This window comes from Azolla caroliniana, unplaced genomic scaffold (genome assembly GCF_043228905.1).
Source record: "Azolla caroliniana isolate FFs.n. ecotype wild unplaced genomic scaffold, voAzoCaro1.0.p SCAF_8, whole genome shotgun sequence".
Classification (NCBI taxonomy): Eukaryota; Viridiplantae; Streptophyta; class Polypodiopsida; order Salviniales; family Salviniaceae; genus Azolla; species Azolla caroliniana.
Window position 1 is genome coordinate 7,318,809 of NW_028230443.1, and position 22,934 is coordinate 7,341,742.

Sequence of the window (22,934 nt, forward strand, 5' to 3'; positions counted from 1 at the left end):
TCTCGTAGCGTTATATCGGTGAACGTGTGTCCTATGCTAGCCGGATCTCGCAAACTCGGGTCCGACGCACCCCCCTTTACTCGTAACTCACTGCCCTCCGGCAAGGGTGCCGCTACTGACCTCACCTTCCGGTCCACTGTCTTGTACTTTGTGTCCACCCGGGCCGTTCGATCCGACTCGAGCCCGTTACAGAAGTCGGCGATGACTTCGTACATCCCTTCCGAACATACCAAAATCGTTTGGTCCTCTTTAAGGCCTCCTCCGACCACCTCTCGTAACTGTCCCAAGGTGTCGTCGAAAGAGACCGCCTCCACGACTCCGTTGATTTCCTCTCCAGGGCCGAGGACTCCGCATGCTTGAAGTCACTCCTCCGCGCTCTTCTTCTCCCGGCCAACGACGTCGACAATCGTACAACCCCCGTTGTCGGAGAACCAAAATTTCCTACCTATAGTACATGTCTTCTTCCCTACTGTACATTTGTGGGGTTTTTCCGGGGGGGGTGTCCGGACTAACGCAGCCCCACGCCTTGATAGCCCTCTCTAAAACTCGGATCTCGCCACCGAGGGTCTCGCGGTTATGCTCATGGTTTGGTCGCACCGTAAGGAACTGGACCGAGTGACGCCCGTCCTGGCTCTTGACTCTTGCATAGGCCGAACCGTTGTCCAGCACCTTGGTCTCCATCCATGTCGCCGTGATGTATGGTTCTCCTAGTATAACTGGATGTGAGGACGTCTCCTACACGAAGAAGTGCTGGTCGATCTCGACATCGCCGATTTTCACCCGTACGTTTGGGCAAGCTCCATGTAGTTCTTCCGTGGCACGCGTCGCTGCCCGTATTTTCCAACCATTTCCCCTTTTTGTAGAAGTCCATGGACATCAAGTTGATTTTTGAACCGTGGTCCACCAACGCCACCACCGGCTCCTGGACATTCCCGACCTTAACAGGGGTCTCCGTGGTCGCTCTAGCCCAGTGCAGCCTCGAATAGTGGCTCTCCGCCAACTCGTCTTCTAGCGCCATGTCCTTTATGTGCGTCATTCGCCCTACGCACTGGCTATTGGCTCCTTAATGTACGTGATGGTCGCAACATGACCAGACTTAGCCCATGTCGTAGGAGACGTTAATAGATTTAATATGCACAATCCCGACCGATCGCATTGGAACGCAGTAAAGACTATGGCATCCTATTCGGCCATAATTATACTTTAGGCATAGTTGGTTATATACCGACTCAGACTTTGCCGACTATGTGGACAGTCGAAAATCAACAACCATATATTGCTTTAAATTTGGCAATGGAGCAATCTCATGGAAGTCGAAACTTCAAGAGTGCATTGCTATGTCAACGATTGAGGCCAAATATGTAGCCGCATTTGACGCAGTGAAAGAGACCTTATGGCTCGGTCGACAGGCGCACACGTTGTCGAGTTGTTACGCTCTTCACGTGTAGGATCCAAGGCGGGACCACCGGTGTCATGGACTAGGGATTAGAAGAGAAAGAGTAAGACAAGAAATGGAAGCTTAGCTCAAGAGGAGAAGAGGAAAGAATAAGACCATGACATAGAAGGAGAGATTGGCGGAGGCAAGATGCTCAACAAGTTATATTAAAATAAACGAATGATTACAACATTGGTGGCCGCATGGGCCACACCAAACGACTATGAGAAAACCCTAACCGGGGATGAACAAGGAAACCCTAATCGAAACCCTAACCCTAAAACAGTGAGAACTCTAGACTAAGTGGTATACATTTCATACGCAAAATAGGCAACTCCTTCATAAGTGACCCCTCCCTTCCTTTTATAGCCCAAGGAGGGAGGGACCTTACAATGTGGGATAAAATTTCCCCTCTTATTTTTATACACCATTTCCTAGTATACGTGTGCACATGTTGCACACCACCGACTTGCCCATTCCACCCCGGTTTCCCCCTATGGATGAAAATCTTCACGACAACGTTTCGACAAGCAACTTTGATTAGGCTCCAATTGTCTACAACAGTCAAGGTGTTGTCACTTTGTCAAGAAATCCGGTTTGTTGGCCTATGAGAGTATGATCCGGAGGTGGAGGTGTGAACCAGGAAGAGTTAAAGCCGGATTAATATTATTAATATAGTTAAGGAAATGACGGATTCGGATAATTGTACCGATTCGGATCTACACCGATTAGTAGACGGTAGCAGGTAGGCACCGTTTTGTAACTCTTACCGGATGCCTATAAAAGGATCCGAATTGATGTATATTTCATAGTAGTAATGTGAGTTTAAGTATTGTTGTCTATGTTCTATTGTCTGTATCATCTTGTGTGTTTGTTGTTTGTGCAATAATTTCCAATCTTACGTGTGTAATTAAGATCCGGATAAGTGAGTGATTCTGGAAGGCATTTCGAAAAGTAACCGGATAATGTTAACTAAATGAGTGCAGAATTATCATCCATATCTCTACACACCCCTTTGGATTCATGTTTCGGAAGGGAACACCCTGTGTTTGTGGCTAGTCCGGCCATGGATTAACACAATTTTGGCGACCATGATGCCTAAACAAAACAGTGAACAATGGGGATGGATGTCTAGACAGACGAACGTACCCAGTGGCTGGACGAAGCGAGAAGACTAGTTGAGTGATTGTGGAGGCAGGAGGCTTACCAACAGGCGACAGAGGAGATCCGACAGGATTGGTCGTTTCCTAGAGAGATTCGGCGGGTTGTGGAGGAAACAGTCTACATTCAAAATCAACGATACTCACACGAAGGAAGCGGCCTTACCAATCTGCTCGACGTTGAATTGATATTGCAGATTTTAGTAACATGCGTCGGAGATTCAGAGGCCCTCTCGGCATTCGAGTTGGGATTTGACAGCGACGAGCGGAGCGTCCACTCGAATTACAGATCCAATCACGACACTTCGGACGAGCTAGAGGAAGACAGATCCGAGCACACACCAACACAGGAGTCGAGAACTTCGTTACCACACCGACGAAACAAGAAAATTTGGTTCCAACACCACCAGTAGAGGAAGCCAATCCGGTGTTGCCCGAAGAAGTGATTCTGGAACAACCACCGATAGAGGAAAACAATCAGGCGCCAACACCATCGGTGCAAGAAATCATACCGACACTCGACTGTGACGAAGAAGAAGATACCATACCGTACCCATACCCAAAGTACTGGGACGAGCCGAACGCGGATGCACATGTCCACGCATTTCTACATACATGGGAGGCCAACTACATTTCCCAACAACTAACGATATCCAAAGCAGGGAGATCGAAAATTGCAGAGTTTGGACTATCATTGGAAGGACCAACGGTGAGATGGCACGCACAGTACTCCCCAGGGAGTTTCGCCACATTCACTAACCTACGAGACAAGTTCTTGCGATTGTTCCATCAACAAGTGGCGCAAAGGGAGTTGGTCGGACAATTTTATACCACTTACCAAGAAGCACACGAAATTGTACCACAGTTTATAATCTGATTCCAAATTCTACACAACCATTTGACACGGGCACCTCCGGAGGATGAGGTCAAAGCGGTATTTTTGGCGGCTCTCCGATAGCCACTCCGAAATATGTTAGTAGTATTGGATTTCCGAACGAGCACAATCGACCAGGTCATAGACCGGGTGCTCGAAATGGATCGAGCCTAGAATAGTAATCATATGGCGATGGGAGCTCTCCAACGCGCATTGTCCAGAGAGGAGGACCTGCGATTCCGACAGGCAGTTCAATGTACAACTTGTATGAACCCTGGCCATTCCACCTTGGAATGCACGATGCAGGCATAGTGTTTGTTGTGTCACTCAAAGACACACAAGGGAGCACGGATGACGAGCATGACATCTTGTGGAATGTGAGGTTGCAAGTTCAATACTCACTAACTATGTATTTTATGTCGTGACTGTATCGTGACACTCGGGATCAAAGTGATCCACACCCTCGACAACATATTGTTGACCCAAAGATACTATGTGTTGAATGTGCTATAAAAGTTTGGCATGATGGATTGTTGGTCCGTCACAACTCCTGTTAATCGAAACTTGATGCTTCGCAATGTCTCGAGAATAGCCTACAATGCGACGATTCCGGCGAATTGTTGGAAGCCTGATATGTCTAACGATCACTGGAGCCGATCTCAACTATCCAATCGGCTTGATTAGCCAATTCATGTAGAAGCCGACAACTGAGCACCTTCAGTGCCCACATTAGATATTGTGACATGTCAAGGACACGAAGGATTATGGGTTGCTATATCAGAACAACATAGTCGAACAACTAGTTGGCTATACATATGCCGATTGGACCAAAGACGCCATGGATCGCCGATCGATATTAGGCTTTACGTTCTCCCTAAGTAGAATAGAAGGTGCATTGTTTAATCTCAACAAAGCTACTTGAGAAAGATGGAGAAAGATAGTTACACGTTTAGAGCACAAGAATGAGATTTTTTATTTGGAATCTTGCCAAACTGCTTTACAAGACTCAGTTCCCCATATTTATACTTAGGGTAACTAAGCCCTGACTCCCTTAGGGAGTGTCCAGACAAGAGATACAAGTGGGTAAATGTTAGAGCTATGATCTAAAGTAAGCATATGATAAGGATATAATAGATATAAAATAAGAAAGGAGAGGGAGAAATAAGGGTGTCGATCCACCCAATCACCCCCGAGTGAAGGGATCGAGATAGACTCGAGCCTCGATCGATGTCCCATACCACTGTTGTGGTGTCGAATCGTACATGGTGCTGGCGCACTAACTACAAGAGTTGACCCACCACAATGTTAGAGTCTCGAAGTAGTCGATAATGTGTCAAATGATGGTAGTTAGGCCTCATATTTATAGCCAGACCTAAGGCCCCCATGCAAGTTCACACTTGTCCTAATGGGTTGTCTCGATCCCGAGGATAAAGTAATCCTCCCCTTCTTTACACTCTCGTTTAACCCTCACGTGTTATCCACGTGTATAGAATACTATGGTAAATTCTCACCACGGGATATTATATGGTCATGCACGTAACAGTAGAGTGGGACTTTTAGCCCAACACCATATTCAAAAGCCAAAACACAAGAATTTACAAGCCCAATATGGCATTGGCAAAAGATCTAATATTACAATACTCATCGGCAAAATAACAAAATTTACAAGCCTAATATGTGATGACAAAAAATTGGAATGAAGTTACAAGTTGGTAAAGCCCAAAACATGGTGTGCCCACTTAACAATCATACGATGGAGGAGGTAGATGCTATCATGACCATACCAATGCTCAAGCCTTGTCAGATTGAATTTATAAGAACACACATTCGAGGATGAAGGTACACACTTGAAGACTAACAAGTGATAAACTCCACCTGAATTGACAATGACAGTAATGTATGATATGCATTACAATAAATAAATTCAATCAAATTTATAAGAACACACATTTGAGGATGAATGTACACACTTGAAGACTAAGAGGTGGTCAACCCCACCTGAATTGACAATGTTAGTAATGTATAATATGCATTACAACAAAGAAATTTGTATCTCTTAGTAGTTTGAATACCAAGATCTAAATCCTTACATGTTGGAGTCACATCACCATCAGATGTTTCTGTTGCCTCACAATGAATTTGTTGGCTCATTTGGTCTGCACCTTCTAAAGCCCCTGCCTTTGCCCCCTCCATTAGGTTTTGGGTCTCCATCTTTCTTGAATAGTTTGTTTTGTTTGATACTGCTTTGTACAAAAACCTCGTTGCCATTAGAGAAAACATAATGCATTCATTAGAATTTGAGACTATCACATTTTTTATAAATGAATTTGAATAGTACCTCTCTTCACTAGGTTTTCTTTCACCCCAAACTTCATCAAGGAACTATAAGGACTAAGCAACCAGCTATGCAACCAATATAGGAAGGGGCAAAAGATTGAAAACCCCCAATCTTCAAAACAAGAAGGTTGACCTTACCTTGAATGCATAGAAATAACAAAGTTTGCACAAAAATGACATTTGAATGCATGAAAAGATGTTAAAGCAATAAGAATGGGGGAAATCAAAGATATGTATAGAAAAGTACATAGTTTTAATAATTTCCTAAACCCTAAATGTAGATAAGCAAACAAAGGAAGTACTTACTAGGTCGAGGTGGAGGTTCAATTTTAGATATAGGTGCAAGTGGTTGAGCGCAGGTGCAACAGGTTTCAAAATTTCAAAAATGGGTGGAAAAATGTAAATATGTAGGGTTTTACCAACACTGCAGTTGTGCCTGAGTGAGATGCACTAGGACATCGGGTTAGGCAAAAAAACCCGAGTTAGGTTTCCAGAGTCCGAGTTAGGTGTGGAGCATTACATGGGTTAGAGTGACATAGTCTGGGTTAGGTAAGAAGGTTCAGGTTAGGTGTGAAGAATGACACTGCATGGGTTAGGTAATGTAATGGCATGATTTTCCCCAATTAGGTTAGAACCCCAGGTTAGGTTGAGATAGTCCGGGTTAGGTAATGTCATGGTAGGATGTGTCCAGGTTAGAAATTACAATGCCCAGGTTGGTGAATCGCATTGCTTGAGTTAGACGTGACAAAGGCTCATCAAAGCCGGGATGGTTTTTACACGTGTACTTTTTGCGGATAGAGATTTGACGGTGCACATCGCATGCACCTTTGAAAACGTGTCGTGCCCTGCACTGTTGGTGACCACGATATCCTCACCATACCTCTTTTTTATTTGGTACCAAATATAAACTTCAGTCGTCAACCACAATACTTTAACGATGTCCTTGCCCATAAGCGTGCATACATCCACTTCACTTTGAATTGACATCTAATAGAGGGGCAATGCAAAGGCCTCAGACTCCCAACAGTGTTAGAAAAGAAAAGACTCACAATGAAGAGAAGTAAGATATTCATCAATTGAGTGACGAGACTTTATATTGACAATGAATGCAGATCACAACGAGAACTACCTTCCTCAAAAGTAGACTAGCAAATTAGCAATGGTTTCCCTATATGTGGTGGGTACTAAGTGTTTTAAAAGTGAAAACTTCTTCAAGCACCCTAGTTAGGACAGGCCATTACCTCACATGAATTGGACATGCATGTCCATTAATGTCTTACATAGAATATAAAGGCTAATGGATCATGAGTTTAAATAGAGACCATGCAAACTATTCCTAGGGAGAAATCAAAGCTCGTGTTGTGCAAAACCATCAAATGCAAGAAAAGTGGGGGAAAACAACGTACCATTGTGTCCGGCATGACGAGGCTCTATATTAACCAAGCCCGAAATGCTATGCCAGCCCAGGGTCGAGTCAACGTCTTTGCAGTCGAGGGGTTAAGACGATTTCAATAACGAAGGCCATACATACGAGCTAGTGAGATCTCATTCGAATGATCGTAGTAGATCCAACTATGATTTGTTTTAGAAGGGGTAGCCGTAAAACTAACACAGTGCCATATATACTTATGAGTAATTAAGAACTAATCAAGGGTAATTAATGGCTGATAATTAATCATCAATGATTGATAAGCCCTAGAACGAGGGTAGATTATTTTTCTAAGTTTTAACTGAGGTTGGGTTAATATTTAACCCAGGTGTGGGGTTAAGAAAACAGAGAGTTCTTTCTTCTTCTTCTTCTTCTTCTTCTTCTTCTTTGCTCTTCTTCCTTCCTGTCTGTGTTCCTGTTTCTTCTTCACCCTCCTTTACTTCCTTTCTCTCTGATGGACGGTCGGCGACAACAGTTTCCTCCTCCTCACCATCATCACTCTCACATGGGCGGTCCTCGACCTTCCTCCGCTTCTTTTCTTCCTCCTCCCACCCTGTCTGGACAGAAACGCCCCTTCCACCATCGCTCTTCAGGTATGTTTCTTTTCTTCACCTTTTTTTTGTTAGGAGTTTTCCCCTTAACCCTAATCTGCATCTCAAACTGCCCTTTTATTTTTTTATTTTTGACTTATGACATTTACTTCTGTTTTTTTGTTCGTAACCCTAAATTTCATCTCAATTCTGCTTCTCTTTAGTTATTATTATTATTTTTGTTCTTGGTTTTTCTCTTAATCCTGAGATGTATCTCAACTGTATCATCTTTCTAAACTTTTGCCGTTTGGTTTGTCCTTCGCCTTCTACATTTGCCTTCAATTTTTTTCTTTGTGACTTTCTTAACCATATATTTAATCTCAACCTGTACTTCTTTTTATTCTTAATCCCAAATTCGTCTAATATGTATTTCTCTTTTGATGTAGTTTTTTCTGTCCGTAGCCCTAAATTTGATCTGAAATTTTCATGTTGCATTGCTTGATTATGGTATGCTATTTTTGTTCTTTACCCTAATTTTCATTGGAGTTTTACTTTTATCTTTGCATGAATCCAATAATTGGTTTCCTCATATTGCTTGTTCTATTCTAACCCCAAATTTGATTACGTGCTTGATTTGTTCTCATATGGTTTTTTTCGAACTTAATCCTAATTTTCTTGTCAACCCTACTTTGGTTGAGTTTTTGCACACATATGGATTTTTGTTGTTATCTTCTTGATTTCTATATTTCGTTTTGATTTTGTTGTTCTTAACCCTAAATTTTAACTCAATTCTACTTGGGATTAATTCCTAAGAATGGTTTGTTTTTCTTCTCAAATCTAATGTTCTTTTCACTTTATTTTGCTTTGATTAATTTCCTACTTGATATATATTCATATTGTATTTTTTTAATTCACTGTTTTTTTTCTTTTCGTAACTCTAAAGTCCTTCTCACTTTATTTTGCTTTGTTTGATTTCTGACTTGATATATATTCATATTGTATATTTTTTAATTCACCCTGGATTTTATTTTTTGCATATGGTGTGTTTTCTCCCAACCTTAGTTCTGATATCTTGCTTGATGTACCCTATGCTATCTTTACATGTCAACCTGTCATTTCATTCCGACTATTTTTTGCATTATTTCCTCATATGAGTGCCACTGCAATGATTGTTTTTTACTCTCATTTATCTAACTTTTCAATGAATTTGGGTTCTGCGTGTAGAGGGAGGAGGGTTTGCGAAGCTTTTTGTTGGTTCACTACCTCGGAACATTGGCGAAGATGAGGTATTTATTTTCCTTTTTCTTTCTTTCTTATTTTCCTTTGGGAACTTTGTGAAACCGGTGTTACTAGTTTTTAGGGTTTTAGAATGTAGGTAGGGCATCCAAGTCTTTCTGTTAAAGCATGCCAAAACCAGCCTTATGAATATAACATGGTATAACCGGAAGGATGCATGCCACTATACCGATGGACTTCTCCACCCATGAATGTGACAAGTGTATGAGGAGAGTTCTTGCAGCCAAAGACCATTGGAGATATTATTGTTCCACAAACTTCAGATCAAAGTGCACACTCTAATTTGCTAGCCTTTTTATCCTAGGGGTTATGAAGGCTGGCTTAGGCTTGTACTTAGATTGACAAGATTCTCCATCACATAAATAAACAATTACTACAAACAGATTGTCACCTGGTTCATTATATTTGTTTGTATATACATTACATCTGATCCCAAAACATGCATCATGACTTGCCAACATATTCACGTTGAAGCTGAATAAAGCTAAAATTGCCATGTCTTGGGATAACTATTAGGTACTACTGAGTGCATAGTGCACTAGGTATTTTCATCTTGTGTAAAGTATAAGTTATACGAATATATGAATTATTTGGAAAAATCTAGATAACGCGCAATTATTTGACTTAAGAAGACATTTGATATTTGGCCTTCGTATTGCTGATTCTCTCTTGAGCCCTCTGAGAAGAAAAACCCTTAGAAAGTTAAAAACTACTCACCAACAAGGGTATGTTATGATTGTTGGCACGCAATATCCTGATTGTGGAATGTGATGGAATCATTCATGTTTGGAACCAGAATTGTTTAATGAGTTTGAATAGCTCACTAAATGACCATGTGGTGTGTTATTATTAACATAAATTTATGTCTCACCAGTCAGATGATGTTTTGAGTGACATTGGAATATCTTTATTTGCTTATCCAAGGAGAATTTATAATGTCTCAGCGCTAGAAATTCTTGTTTAAGGTGCGTTATGCACTTTCAATGACATGATATGTGTGCAAGCTTATTCTTGTTTGTCTTGGTACTTGGTCATTACAGACCCCCTATGCTCTGTATTATGCTCATGATCTTCAGTAATCTGTGGCAGAACTCTGTATCACTTTGTCTCATTTTTGATGTGGCTTATTTTACTCTTTTTGAGAGTTTTAGTTCACGCTTCCTTTTTTATTCTTAGAATCGTATACCTAGTAATGCAAACAAAGGACTTGTGTTTCTGGATACCAACAGAGAACTCTTGTTTATCGTTACAATCTTTTAAACTTTGTGTAGCAATATGGATGAATCATATCGTTACAAAATTTAACGTCCTAATGCTTTTTTTTCACAAGAAAATTTGAAATGGAAGACATTTCAGATATGTCATAATGCAAGTGAGCATTCAATATGCGATATGACTTCTAAGTAATTCATAATGATGCGAATAAGTAGTAACCTGACTCCTTGATTGTAATTCTCCTGAGGTATTTTTCTCAGTGGCTTAAGGTTTCTCGTCGTGCAGCTTGATATTGAAAATATTTATCACGGGTGTAAGTTTTAGGTTATTGTCTTGGTTTATACAGGAAGCTAGTCAACTTTGTTAATGTCTATGGTTATATATTTCAGTATTCTGCTCACAAAACCAATGAAACCATCTGAGAATTTAGTATGGAGTTGAATTTTGTGTTAACCTTTGACACATTGTGGCCATTTGCGTGTGAATATAATGATGAATTGCATAAATTGGGAAGTTTTGATCACCTATGAAGAGTTTGTAGTATATTACATTTTGGAGGCCAAGATTGTGTGGTTTGTATCAATCTCGTCAATGATTTACATTTCAGTAGGAAAATTGCAGATATGACCTACTGTTCTGGGAATTAGAATTGAGGGTTTTGTATTGTATTGGTAGTGAATGCTTTCTTGTCATAAACTAGATGTAAATGCTTTGTTTGGACCGACGAAATCAATACAAATTCTTCCATGGAACATATTAAGTAACTAGATAAAATATATGATTATTTGGTTGTCTAAATTAGACATAGGAAAAGATTACCCTATTTCTGGTGAAGAATGATCTGGATACCACATTTATTGACCGTGTACGCTAGTAGTATAAACATTTTGTGTGGTTGTAGAATTTAAGCTGTCTATCAAGTTTGATGTTCTGTACTATATCTTGGTAATATTCTAAAATATTATTACTGAAGGAGGAAACCATGGATTTGAATGATTTCCTTAAGATATGCTGGGATGGATGTATGTGCTGTACTCGATAACCTGAAGATTTCGTGAGGCAGAAGTAGTCTGTGGTAATGCAGTATAACCTGGTTGTCTACAATATTCATTGAGTGCCATTCCTTTTTGAATGACGTGAAAGGAGTGTGCGATATAGCCAGATGTTTTCTCAAAATTTTATTCATTTCATGGTTTCTGAGGATTTTATTTGGCATAGATTGCTGAAATAATCTATATAGAATAGCAAATATTCATGGATTCTTTAGTGACATGATGGCTCTTTTGCTGAAAACTTATCCCATGTGCATACGTTAATTGAAATTTGGGATGTTTGTGCTCACAAATCAATGCTTAGGATTGTACGCAATCAATAAATGCAAGTTCATGAAATTGGGAGAGACATTGTATCCCATTAATATAGACCTTAACTGAAAATTGGGATCTGGCAAATGAATGTTTAAGATGCATTTGCCCTTGGTAAATATACTGTCTGTCTTGCAGATTATTATAAATATCCTTTTCATGTTTATAATATATACTGGTGACGTGAGAGTAAGCGGACATTTTTTCCATGCAACCTAGATGATGCACACAAAATTATGAACTGGTGTTCTTCAAATTTTAAATCCTTGTCTCTTGCTTACTGTTTATTATGTTTTTCCAAACATGAATACTCAGATATGTAGTCTTGTCTATGCTCATTACATCAGTAATAGCATAATGTGATTGAAGTCTAGAATATAAATTTTCTTGGTGCTGTGTTTCTAGCCATATGTATCATGGGTTGATATTATCAGATAGAAATGTGGTGTTTAATTGGTCTCTGTTTCTAACTATATGGCCAATGGATTGATATTTCTGTCACTTTAATGGATTTGTAGTAAGATCTTTGGATGACGTATCCATTTTGTCTCTATGCTTCTTTATCTGGAATTATAGAATGTGTCTATGAAATCTATCTATTGTGTTCGTCTATTTCAGCAGTCTGGTGTATCTTTCCTTGTCATGCGTTAAGACAGATGGTCTCTCTTTAATCCTTTGATGCATGATGACCTTCATGTGATGATTAAGTCATATTAATTTGATGCATTGTATGATCTAGCCTCACGAAATCAAAATCAGGAAATTCTGTCGTCATTTGTACATGGGCGAATTTTCAGTAATCTAATTCAATTCTATATAATATCTTATAGCAATGAAAGAAAGGCGGTGTGTCACCTTGATTCGAACATGTGAAATGTTATGTTCATACAACAGCAAGAATTTAACCAAAAATTTATAGAAAATCAGATTAATTAAATTTCATGTATTCATATATCCTTATGATTTAAACACATTGGATGCTTTTAGCTTGCAGTGTTGTGTATTGGAATTCAAAGATGAATAATTTTTTTGAGTCGTGTGCAAATTCACTTTAAATTGAAGTCTACCTTTTCAATTTTAGATGGTTCATTTCTAGTGGCAGATTGTCTTGTTGGTCAAACCTGTTTTATGTTGACAGGTACGAGGATTGTTTGGGGCATATGGCAATGTTATAGAGGTGGTCATTTTGAAAGATAAAAAGTCAGGGTTGCCACAAGGTATAATCCAAATTTTTGAAGCGCCAATGAACTTTATACAGGCAGGGTGATACGAATGTGGTTTGATTAATTTGGAAGTTTGGTCTTGTAAAAGCTTATTCCATTCAGCTAGCAATTTAACAAAAAAAGTTATGTTGTGTGGCCTACTAAATCCATGTTGAACAGTTTTCTCCTGGCTAGTTTGATCTTATAAAAACTTGTTCTGTTTAGTTGGCAATTTAATGAAGAAAGTGCATATGGTTGGTTGTGTGGAATACTAAATCCATGTTGAACTGTTTTGTCATGGCTAGTTTGGTCTTGTAAATGCTTATTCCATCCACTTGACAATCTAATGAAGAAAGTGGATCTGGCTGTTTGGAATACCAAATCCATGTTATTTTTTTATGGTTATAGTTTAAGTGCTATAGCAATTCATGTTATGCTGTCATGTCACGTCTCGCATTGCTACATTAAACGGGATCTAGCTAATCATGATGTTGGCGTAAAAACGTATATTGATATGTTATTCATTTTTAATATTGGTTTGTTAATAGAGCGATATGGATTTATGTTGAAGTGATGTCTCTGTAATTAATCCTAGGCTTCTTACTTCATCCTATAAGTTGGATCGTGCTATAAGTGAAGTACATATTAGAAGCTTGATAATGATAGTAGTGGGATAAGCTTATGCAAAGTGATTTTCTTTCACCATCTTATTCATCTTCTAAGAAATAAGTGCAGTGGATTTCTCAATACTCAAGTCATTATTCTGTGATATAACTGGGGTTTTGAAGTTATTATTCTGTGATATAACTGGTTTTTATTTTGTTTTGTGTTGACAAGACTATCCACTATCTATTCATTCACCTAATTGCTTTTTTTTGGATTGTCACTAAACCAGAAGGAAGAGTAGACAGTGTAAGGGACATATAATCCCATCTCTCTTGTTTTATTTCCAGGTTGTTGCTTTATAAAGTATCCAACTGCTGTTGAAGCTGAGAGAGCAATTCGAGCATTGGACAACCAAAGAACATTACCAGGGGTAGGTTTAATTTGCAACAGTAAATTGTACATCAACCAATCTTTCTCTAAGAATAATTGGATACCATCTTACTTTGGTATATCTTAAGAACTGGGAAAGAATGCTGTAAAAGATTTGGTGGGTTATGTTTATGATTTATGCAGGGATCTGCACCTTTGCAGGTGAAGTTTGCAGATGGTGAAAGAGATCATTCTGGTAGAGTTTGTTAGCAAGATTTTATATTGAAACTGAAAAGATGCATGTGTAGAATAATATTTTCCTTTTATTTGATTTTCATAGGACAACTGGAACATAAGTTGTTTGTGGGATCACTGAATAAGCAGGCGAATGAACAGGAAATTGAAGAGGTACATTAATACATTTCCAATTAGACAATTAGTCAACTATGAAAATTTCTGAAGGATGTTAGTTTATTGAATGATTAAACATATGGCTGCGTCCAAAGTTTCAAAAGTTTTATTGAATGCTTCTGTATCTCATCTCTATTCTTTCAATATGTACATCTTACGAGGAGATGTAGGGATGTTAAAGCACCTCTTGTATTTGATAGGATCATGCCATTCAATAGATAATAAATATGGTGCCAACTTTTATTGTTCAGATTCCAGAAACTATCATCTATGTTTGAAAAGAGCTGGATATAGCTTCAATGTTGAGATTTTACATTTTTAAAATAATTGACACATTTTATACATATCATGCTGGTGTTTAATTTATGTGAGTGTATGTTTACAGATCTTTGCTCCCTATGGACGAGTGGAAAATATATACATCATTCGGGATGACCACAAACAAAGCAGAGGTATGGATAAGAGAGAAGCCCCAATAATTTAAAGGAGTCAAATCCTATTAAAGAGGTGTTACAATTATTTTTGAAACTGCTATGCACCCTGCTGCAATAAAAATTAATCTTGTTTGATGGTAGTTTTCTGGTGATCACCAGCACTAAGGGAAAAGGGATTGTAAATAACAAGCTCCATGTTCTAGAGAATATAAGATCAGGATTGCTCACACATTAGTAGTTTCAAGCGCATGTTGTAAGGTTCTGAAATATGGGATTGTTGGCTGATGCCTATCTAATTTCCATATTCAGGTTGTGCATTTGTGACTTTCCCGGACAGAGACATGGCCATAGCAGCCATATCTGCGTTAAATGGCATCTACAGGATGGCAGTAAGTTGATGGATGTAGATTATGTGTGGGTATAAAACTATTACTATGTGCTTATCATATGAATTATAATGGTGTGGAACTTCAGGGGTGTCACCAGCCAATTATTGTCCGTTTTGCTGATCCAAAGAGACCTAGATCAGGGGATCAAAGGTAGAAACCCTTGTCTGATTTATATTACACCATATAGTTTCAAAAGTTCCTTAGTAACGTAATAATTCCATTAGGTCTGGAGGCCCAGGCCCGAATTATAGTCCTCGTTCACATCAAGGACCTGGAGGAATAAGGTATTATGTATTTCTTTTTGTCTCAAACGTGTAATGTTACTTACTGTAGATTTAGATTTGACATTTTACTTTCATATGGTATAGAGGTCCAGGTGGACCCCCAATGGGTGCACGCAGTCCTGTATATGGATGGCGCCAAGGTGGAGGTCCGGGAGGCCCAGGTGGAATGGGGGTGCTACCTCAGACTGGGATGCTCCCTTTGGGGCCACCACTATCACCATCTCTTCGTGGTCCATTGGAAGGCCCTAACATACCAATGGTAAACTACCGACACTTTCTGCATATTTTGACAAATTTAATGCTATTTTCTGCTCAAATCTTGTCATCAAATCATTGTTATAGAAGTTTCACTGTGGCAGCTCCAAATCACACTGCTATGAACAGATCTCCTTCAGCCCTAAGTCTTTTAATTTCTTTTGAGGTTTGGGTAAACCTAAGATCATTGTGTGCATACTTTGACAGTTTTCAATTTTACTAACTCCCCAAATCTAGTCATCAAATAGTCATCGGCTTAAAAGTTTGTTTGTGGTAGATCTGGAACATACTGTCTTTATAAATCTCCTCCATCTGCAAGTTTTGAAGCTCTATTGAGGTTCTAGTAAACTTGGGAACACCTTCTGCAGACTTTAACATTTTTAATATGCTCTCGAAAGGAATTGACAGAGCAAAAGAAACAACCCATAGAGTTTTATGAAAACAATGGGGACTCAGACAGAAGTTTTGGAGTGGCATCTGAAGATCACATTGCATTTAATAGATTGACTTCAGCATTATCTTCAAATTTTGGGTTGGAGAATGCGTATTTTGACAAATTTAGTGTTATTAACCTGCCTGCAATGTAGTCACCAGATCATTGGTGATTCAGCCATATAGAGTCTCAGAGCACACTGTTCTTAATAAATTTCCCCCAACAACCTCATTACAAGGTTTTCTAAAAGAAACAAGGAATACTTTGGTGCTCACTTTGAACTTCTAAAAAATTGTCTCGCCGTAATATTTGGGCTTAATGTATTGCTCTGTCCTTTTCGTTCACTAACATTTGAGTCAATCGATTTGGCAATTGATTCCTAGTATGAAATTTCAAATTGGACTGTCCTGTGGATTGGAGATCTATAACTTTGATTGTTGTGTCATTGGAAAGTGTAGATTTTATGCAAATGTGCAATTCTTAGTACATTGCAGCTAATTTTGGAAATCTAATGTATAGATCTTTCTTTGGCCATAAAAACTGCAGAATTTTTTTATAAACTCCTTTAGCCAATCCTTATCCAAGCTCTTAATGCATTTATGTAATGCCTCTTAGTAATATAATATAAACTCTATACAGGGTATGAGAGCTGGTGGTGCTCCCATTCAAGGCGCCCCAAGTATGTCAGGCCCACTTCCCATGCCAGTGATGAGTCCTCAGCTGTCTCATCCGCAGGTAAGAGCATGACTTGACTCTATATGAAAATTTTAATTGAACAAAACAGTTTTCTCTGCAGTTAATTAACCAGATTGCTATATTTTTATTTTAGGTTTCGATTGTATGCATGATTTGTGATAACCCATATATTGATAAATTAGGATTCGCTAACATGTGCCTGAAAGAGAAGAAACAAGGGTATGAAAATTGAAGTTCTCTATTCATTTCTGAAAAGAGAAGAAAAGTATCAATTTAGTTTGGCCCTTGAATGATTGCTTTACGGTCATCAATTCAAACGGGAAAATGAGTGAAAAAGGTTAGGGTTATCAATTTATACTGGAGGTGATAATACACAGATATGCATTTCTGAAAAGAGAAGAAAAGTATCAAATTAGTTTGTGCCTTGAAAGATTGCATTTAGGGTTATTAATTCGTACTGGAAAAAGAAGTGAAAGCAATATTACAATGCTGTCAGGAGATGTGGATATACAGATTTATGTGTTTTTTGGAAAAAGAAAAAATATGCAGATTCAGGTTCATGTTGGCCTTCTGTGGTGGTAATTGGTCAGGTTCTAGTATAGAAATCCTTCGTTTGGGCTGAAATTTCGCATTTTCAGTACAGATAGCACTCTTCATTATTGACTGACCTATCATATGTTTTTCACTTGTTTTTAGTATACCTGGATATGTCTATGCAGAAGGAAATGTTTAATGGTTTACAGTCTATCACTGTGTGCAACAAGACAAGATTACTGAATTAAGTTTGATAGTGCCAAATGTATGAAAGATTGAAGTTGATGTATTGCTCTTTTCATTTTGGGTTCAATTCTGTATGGTTCCAGGGTTTTACTGATCGCAAGCCAGGTCAAATTATGGGCCAACAGGTACCATCACATCAACAGCAACCACAACAGATTTTACAAGGTCCTATGCAGCATCCTTACCAATTCCAATCTTTACAAGGCTTTCCCTTGACACAGCCTGGAGATACAAGGTCACAGCAGCAGGTACCTTTAGGGCAATATTCATCTCCACAGACAACCCCACAGATCTATAGCCAGAGTCCTATGCCACAACGCCGAGCTCAACAACAGGTGGTCACTTCAATGCAGCAACCAGTACTCCAGATGCCAATTGTGCCTCATCGTCAACCGGAGTCTCAACCAAACCCACAGCCTATTGTAGTTCAAGCTGGTCAATCACTCCAACGTCAAGTACTTCCAGTTCAGACCCAGATGGAACAAGGAGCTACAAAGGAAGCAACTCAACAGGTAAGAAGGGAAGTCCTCTCTTGGGTATCTTTACGATGGAAGCATCTTAACAGCCTATTATATCCAGAACTTAGTGTGGTCAGGATTAGATCTTATGGCAATTCTGGTGAACCTTTCATGCAACTTTATGTCAGGCATGTCTATTTTGTGAAAGAAGAAAATGGAAGTGGGCATTAATTATCACATTTCACCTGCATCTTTATGAATAAAGGCTTGTTCCATTTTTGTTTGTAGGGGTATCTTCAAATGACTAGCCAGCAGCAGCCTGTGGCAATGCAGGTAACTGTGGTCATGTGTCAGATACTTTTGTCATTTGTTGGTGTTTTTTATGGACAATGTCATCCTAAGCTGCCGCAATTTCTCTGTTTTTGCTTTTCAGCCTGCCTGGTCTATTCCTGTACAGCAACAAGTTGTCACTTCAGTAGCAGCACCTACAACAGCACCTGTGTCTATTGCTCCAGTAGCAGCATCTGCTACTTGTGACTGGACAGAGCATACATCTCCGGAAGGTCATAAATATTATTACAACAGTTCAACAGGGGAAAGCAGGGTAAGCATTCCAGAAGTTGCATGATGATGGCAGTATTTTGTGTCCTGCAAGATTATAGGAAGTTTCCAGAACTCAACTGATCAGAAAGGGGAAAGTAATTATCCATAATCAGAAAGTGGAAAGAATTATACTTAATCAAAGCGATTTAATATCAAGTCTCCCACTTAATGCCATTGTAGATGATTAACACAATTGGTAGAGATTATCGTGAATTAAAATGGAGCTCATAATTAGTAAATATATTAAAATCTAATCAATAATCCTCTAGCTTTATTGCAGCATGATGTTGAGTGAGCACTACTATTCAAATCTCTCTTGTAATTTGTCCTGCAATGGTATTTGGTAGCATTGATCACATTTTCGTTCATGAAGACATTAAAGAAGAGTCTTGCAAATTTAGATAGATTAGATTAAGGAAAATTATGCCCCTTTTGACCAAGGGCATATTTAAACGAAAGGTCTACTTTCATATATCATCCAACATGAATTCTACTTCTTGTATATCACCTCGACATGAAGGGTCTATTTGAAAGTTGAAATTCTCAGGTTCTTTAGTCATGCAGTAATTTGTTTCCTGCAGTGGGAGAAGCCAGAGGAGTTTGTGGCATTTGAGCAGCAGCAGCAACAACAAAAACAGCAGCAATTGCAGGCTTCCCATCATCAGCAGCAGCAACAGCTACAGGCTCAAATTCATATGCAAGGCCAACAACAACTACAACCACAACTCACAAATCTACAGCAGTATCAACAGCAGCCACCTGTTGTAAACCCACAGACTCAGCAACAGCAGAATCCATCTCAACAAGTGCAGCATTATCTTCAGCCTCAAGTCCAGCAAAGCCTATTACAGCAACCTCAGTTGCAACAACAAGTTATTCCAGTTCAGCAACAAACTCAGCTGCAACAATCACGAGAAGCCCAGTTTCAATCTCCTGCAGCCTCATTGGTATTCAATGATCATTGTCAAAAAATTTCGCCATTGTTATATCTTTTAATATTTTTTGCCATTTTCCTTGCAATAGAAGGGGCAAAAGAAAGATGAATTTGCTATATATATTTTTATCGCTGAATGCAGTAAATTCATGCTTTGTTGTGATGCAGCAATATCCACAGAGTGCTACTGGAGCATCATATCAACCACCAGTCCAAGTATTGTTTCATCTGATCTGATATTCTTGCATCTATAATTAGAAGGGGTTTCTTACAAACTATAATTTTGGTTAACAGGGTTATGGCCAGCTGCAATCTTCCAATGGTAATCGTACACAGCAGTTAATGCCAAGCCAGCAGGTAGATCTGCTAAATTTTTCTTGTATATAATCTGTAAGCTCCCTCTGTCTCTGTATATATAACACTTCAACAACCATGTATCTGTTAATGGTTTTAACTTAGTCTCATAGATAATTTTGGCCTTTGTGAGGGTTATATGGAATATCATTTCTTTTTATTTCTCTTGATGATTGTGGATGTATGTCATTCCTCTCTTTTTGTAAGTTTCGCCATTATCCATAGATTGATATGCACACAATGTGCATTTCCTTCTGTTTAGTATGTTTTTTCATTACTGTAGATTTTATATATGACTCTGTGAGCGCTGCCACTGTTTAATTAGTAATATCTTTTATTTCAAATTAGTGTTTTCACATGGTATACTTTTTTATGAGAAGACTATAAATTTCAGTGTCCTGTCGGGTTGAGCATGTCAGTTTTTTTTTTGAGCTTTTTCAATAAGTTCTTCATATATGGAAGTTCTTGATACATAAGTTTTTCAATAAAAAAAGAAGAGATGTAATTCCTCCAATTAATTCTCTGTCACTAGGAAACTGCATCCTCTTCAACTGACAAGTCATGATGTGCTTTTTGTATATAAGAAGTATAATCTTACACTAAGATCTTGAGAAGTTTTAGATCTAAGATTAGTTAATGTTGATTAAGTTTTGAGTAATAAAGAAGATAAGGTGTCAGTAGATAAATCTTTTCTATGAAACGACTTCTTTTAGTGAGAAGTTCAAATTAAAATTTGCATAGGAATTCTTTCTGGAACCAATCATAGATATTCCCACTAGATGTTAATAGATACTCTGTAGCATGCTAAGCCAACTTGGAAGATCTTGATGAGCAATGTTTGATTGAAGATTTGGGAACCGAGGTTCATTATTCAGGAAATTATGGTTGCTCAAGTATTTTAAGTCTAACGATGTAAATTGATCTTAAAGGCTATAAATGTCCAGGTGCTCACACAAGCTCCAACTGCCAATGGTATGCCTGATCAGGCTCGACCAGCTCAATGGATGCCAGCTGCTCAGCAGGTGATTCATACTTGGTTGAGTCTTTGATTTCTGATCAAGTGTCTAGTTTTCGATGCAATGTCTGTGTATGAACAATCTTTCCTTGCCAGGGTATTCCCAATCAAGAGTGGATGTGGAAGTCTAAGCCTACTGGTAAATGTTTTGACTACAGTGTAGTTTATTTTAATCTTTTTAGTTTTAATGATGATCATAGTTAGGTTTATCTCAATTTTTGTAGTTCTAATACTAACTGTAGTTATGTTGATCACTATTTGATTTTAGGTTTCATTGCAACTTTTGTTTAGTTTGTATGTCAGGGTTTAGGCACAATTTTATATTAGGTTTCATTCCAATTTTTGTTTAGGTATGTTAGGCTTTAGGCACAAATTTATATTAGGTTTTATGTTTGGGTTTTGGGTTTAATTGCATTTTTCTTTGATTATGCATGTATGCAGGCTCCTGAATGATCAGGTGGAAAATTATTGCGACTTTCCATAAGTGGGATAATTCATGTTGATCTATGCTCTTCCAGATCAGGTGGAAGTTTGGTTTGACATGCATGTTGGATGGTGGATGGATCAGAAGGATTATTTTTAAGTTTGAAAGAAAGAAAATCTGTATTTCAGAAGGCTGATTTTGACATAGGGTGGAGATTTCATGGAACAAACCGGTGTACTGTTCCCATTCTTTTGGGTCCTTTGATATTTTAATGTTGCTGTAAAATTATACAACGTCTAGATAGGATAGAAACATGAGACAGAACTAAACAAGTGCTAGAAGTCGGCTTTCCAGGAATTGAATGCATCCTGACATGGAGGATTATCTGTCATCTATGCCAGATGCTTTAATGAATTGGATGGGAAACATTCAGAGGTTTATTAAGTTATCCTCATTTGATGTAGCCGTGTACCTTTTTGTTGCAATTGAATTATGTATTCTGGCAGTGTCTTCTATGCTAGAGATTTGGGTTTCTAACATCTGTTGTGGCATGTATTGTGATAGTCTCTCAAGATTTTTTGATCAAAACTAGTAACCGAGCAAACAGTTAATGTTATCATAGATGGTGTGGTTTCACTTCAATGTTATTGTGAAGCATATATGATGGGGTTTTGTGCTTAAAAAGCATATATCTGTTGTGGCATGTGTTGTGATAGTCTCTCAAGATTTTTTGATCAAAACTAGTAACCGAGCAAACAGTTAATGTTATCATAGATGGTGTGGTTTCACTTCAATGTTATTATGAAGCATATATGATGGGGTTTTGTGCTTAAAAGCATATATAGGGTGTGATTCAAAGCATTTGATGCGCTCAACATTTTCTTGTTTCATAACATTTAGATAGTCTAGTTGCATGGAGTCAAGATTTTGAACTATATAAGTAGCCCTTATCCACACCTTTTATAGTGGAATGAGACATTCAGGTTTAACAGACTACACGTGCATTTGAACAAAAGCAAAATTGCTTCAGCCCGCATACAATTGAAGGAAAGCCATTCATTTCATGCTATACATTGCATAGATACCTAGCAAACCTGGTACTATATGCCAAACTCATGGGTCAATAGAAGATAGAGTTTGGTTTTTGTAGTCCAAGGTACTGATTACATGCTGCAATTCTATTCATGTTTTTCTTTCTACTCTAGGCAGAAATGTCTCTTTGGCAACCAATGCCTTTCACAACTACTTAAATGATGGTGTGTTTTTGACAATACACTTTTTTATTCTATATAGTGATAGGGGAGACTCGATATGACTTCCTAGCATGCCTAGCAATAAAAGTTGTTATGGTTGTTATGTTTCAACTTGGGAATTTTAACACTGTCCTTAGTGAGGTTTTTATAGCGAGCTAGGGTTGCATTACCTCAAACATCATGGTCTATGGTACATTTGGAGTATGAAAAATGGATATTTGTTTGAAGGTCTTGATTAAGTACCCCGATATGTGTGTAGTGTAAAAGGAAAAATGGTTTGGTAGCTTCGCAACTAAGCTCTGCAGGCACCTAGTCCTAAGTGGGATTGCTTTTATGACCACTAATGTTACACCACCTTAGAGGGTGGGTTTGCCTTGCCATAAAATCCTCCCCA

General features: G+C 38.5%; 1 protein-coding gene across 2 annotated transcripts; it reads left to right on the forward strand.

The window, feature by feature from the left end:
• Positions 1-7,616: 7,616 nt before the first annotated feature.
• Positions 7,617-21,792, forward strand: LOC147860943 (flowering time control protein FCA-like). 2 transcript variants are annotated; one of them, XM_087323778.1, is made up of 21 exons: positions 7,618-7,828; positions 8,990-9,051; positions 12,779-12,857; positions 13,796-13,878; positions 14,022-14,073; positions 14,158-14,225; positions 14,614-14,680; positions 14,972-15,051; positions 15,137-15,201; positions 15,276-15,335; positions 15,420-15,594; positions 16,663-16,758; positions 17,583-18,011; positions 18,246-18,290; positions 18,391-18,561; positions 19,142-19,507; positions 19,663-19,710; positions 19,789-19,851; positions 20,793-20,870; positions 20,960-21,002; positions 21,305-21,792. In XM_087323778.1, exons 1-21 carry the CDS (start codon positions 7,690-7,692, stop codon positions 21,310-21,312), a joined length of 2,277 nt encoding a protein of 758 aa, XP_087179904.1. In that variant the 5' UTR covers positions 7,618-7,689; the 3' UTR covers positions 21,313-21,792. The 2 variants fall into 2 exon arrangements, with proteins under 2 accessions (XP_087179905.1, XP_087179904.1); XM_087323779.1 differs by lacking the exon at positions 16,663-16,758 and having other exon boundaries at positions 7,617-7,828.
• Positions 21,793-22,934: the final 1,142 nt, after the last annotated feature.

Bases quoted from the DNA above. Each gene is read 5' to 3' on its own strand.
- LOC147860943 (XM_087323778.1), top strand. From the start codon at position 7,690: ATGGACGGTCGGCGACAACAGTTTCCTCCTCCTCACCATCATCACTCT. The intron at 14,226-14,613 runs GTACATTAATAC...GTATGTTTACAG, and splicing joins ATGAACAGGAAATTGAAGAG to ATCTTTGCTCCCTATGGACG. The intron at 19,711-19,788 runs GTATTGTTTCAT...TTTGGTTAACAG, and splicing joins CATATCAACCACCAGTCCAA to GGTTATGGCCAGCTGCAATC.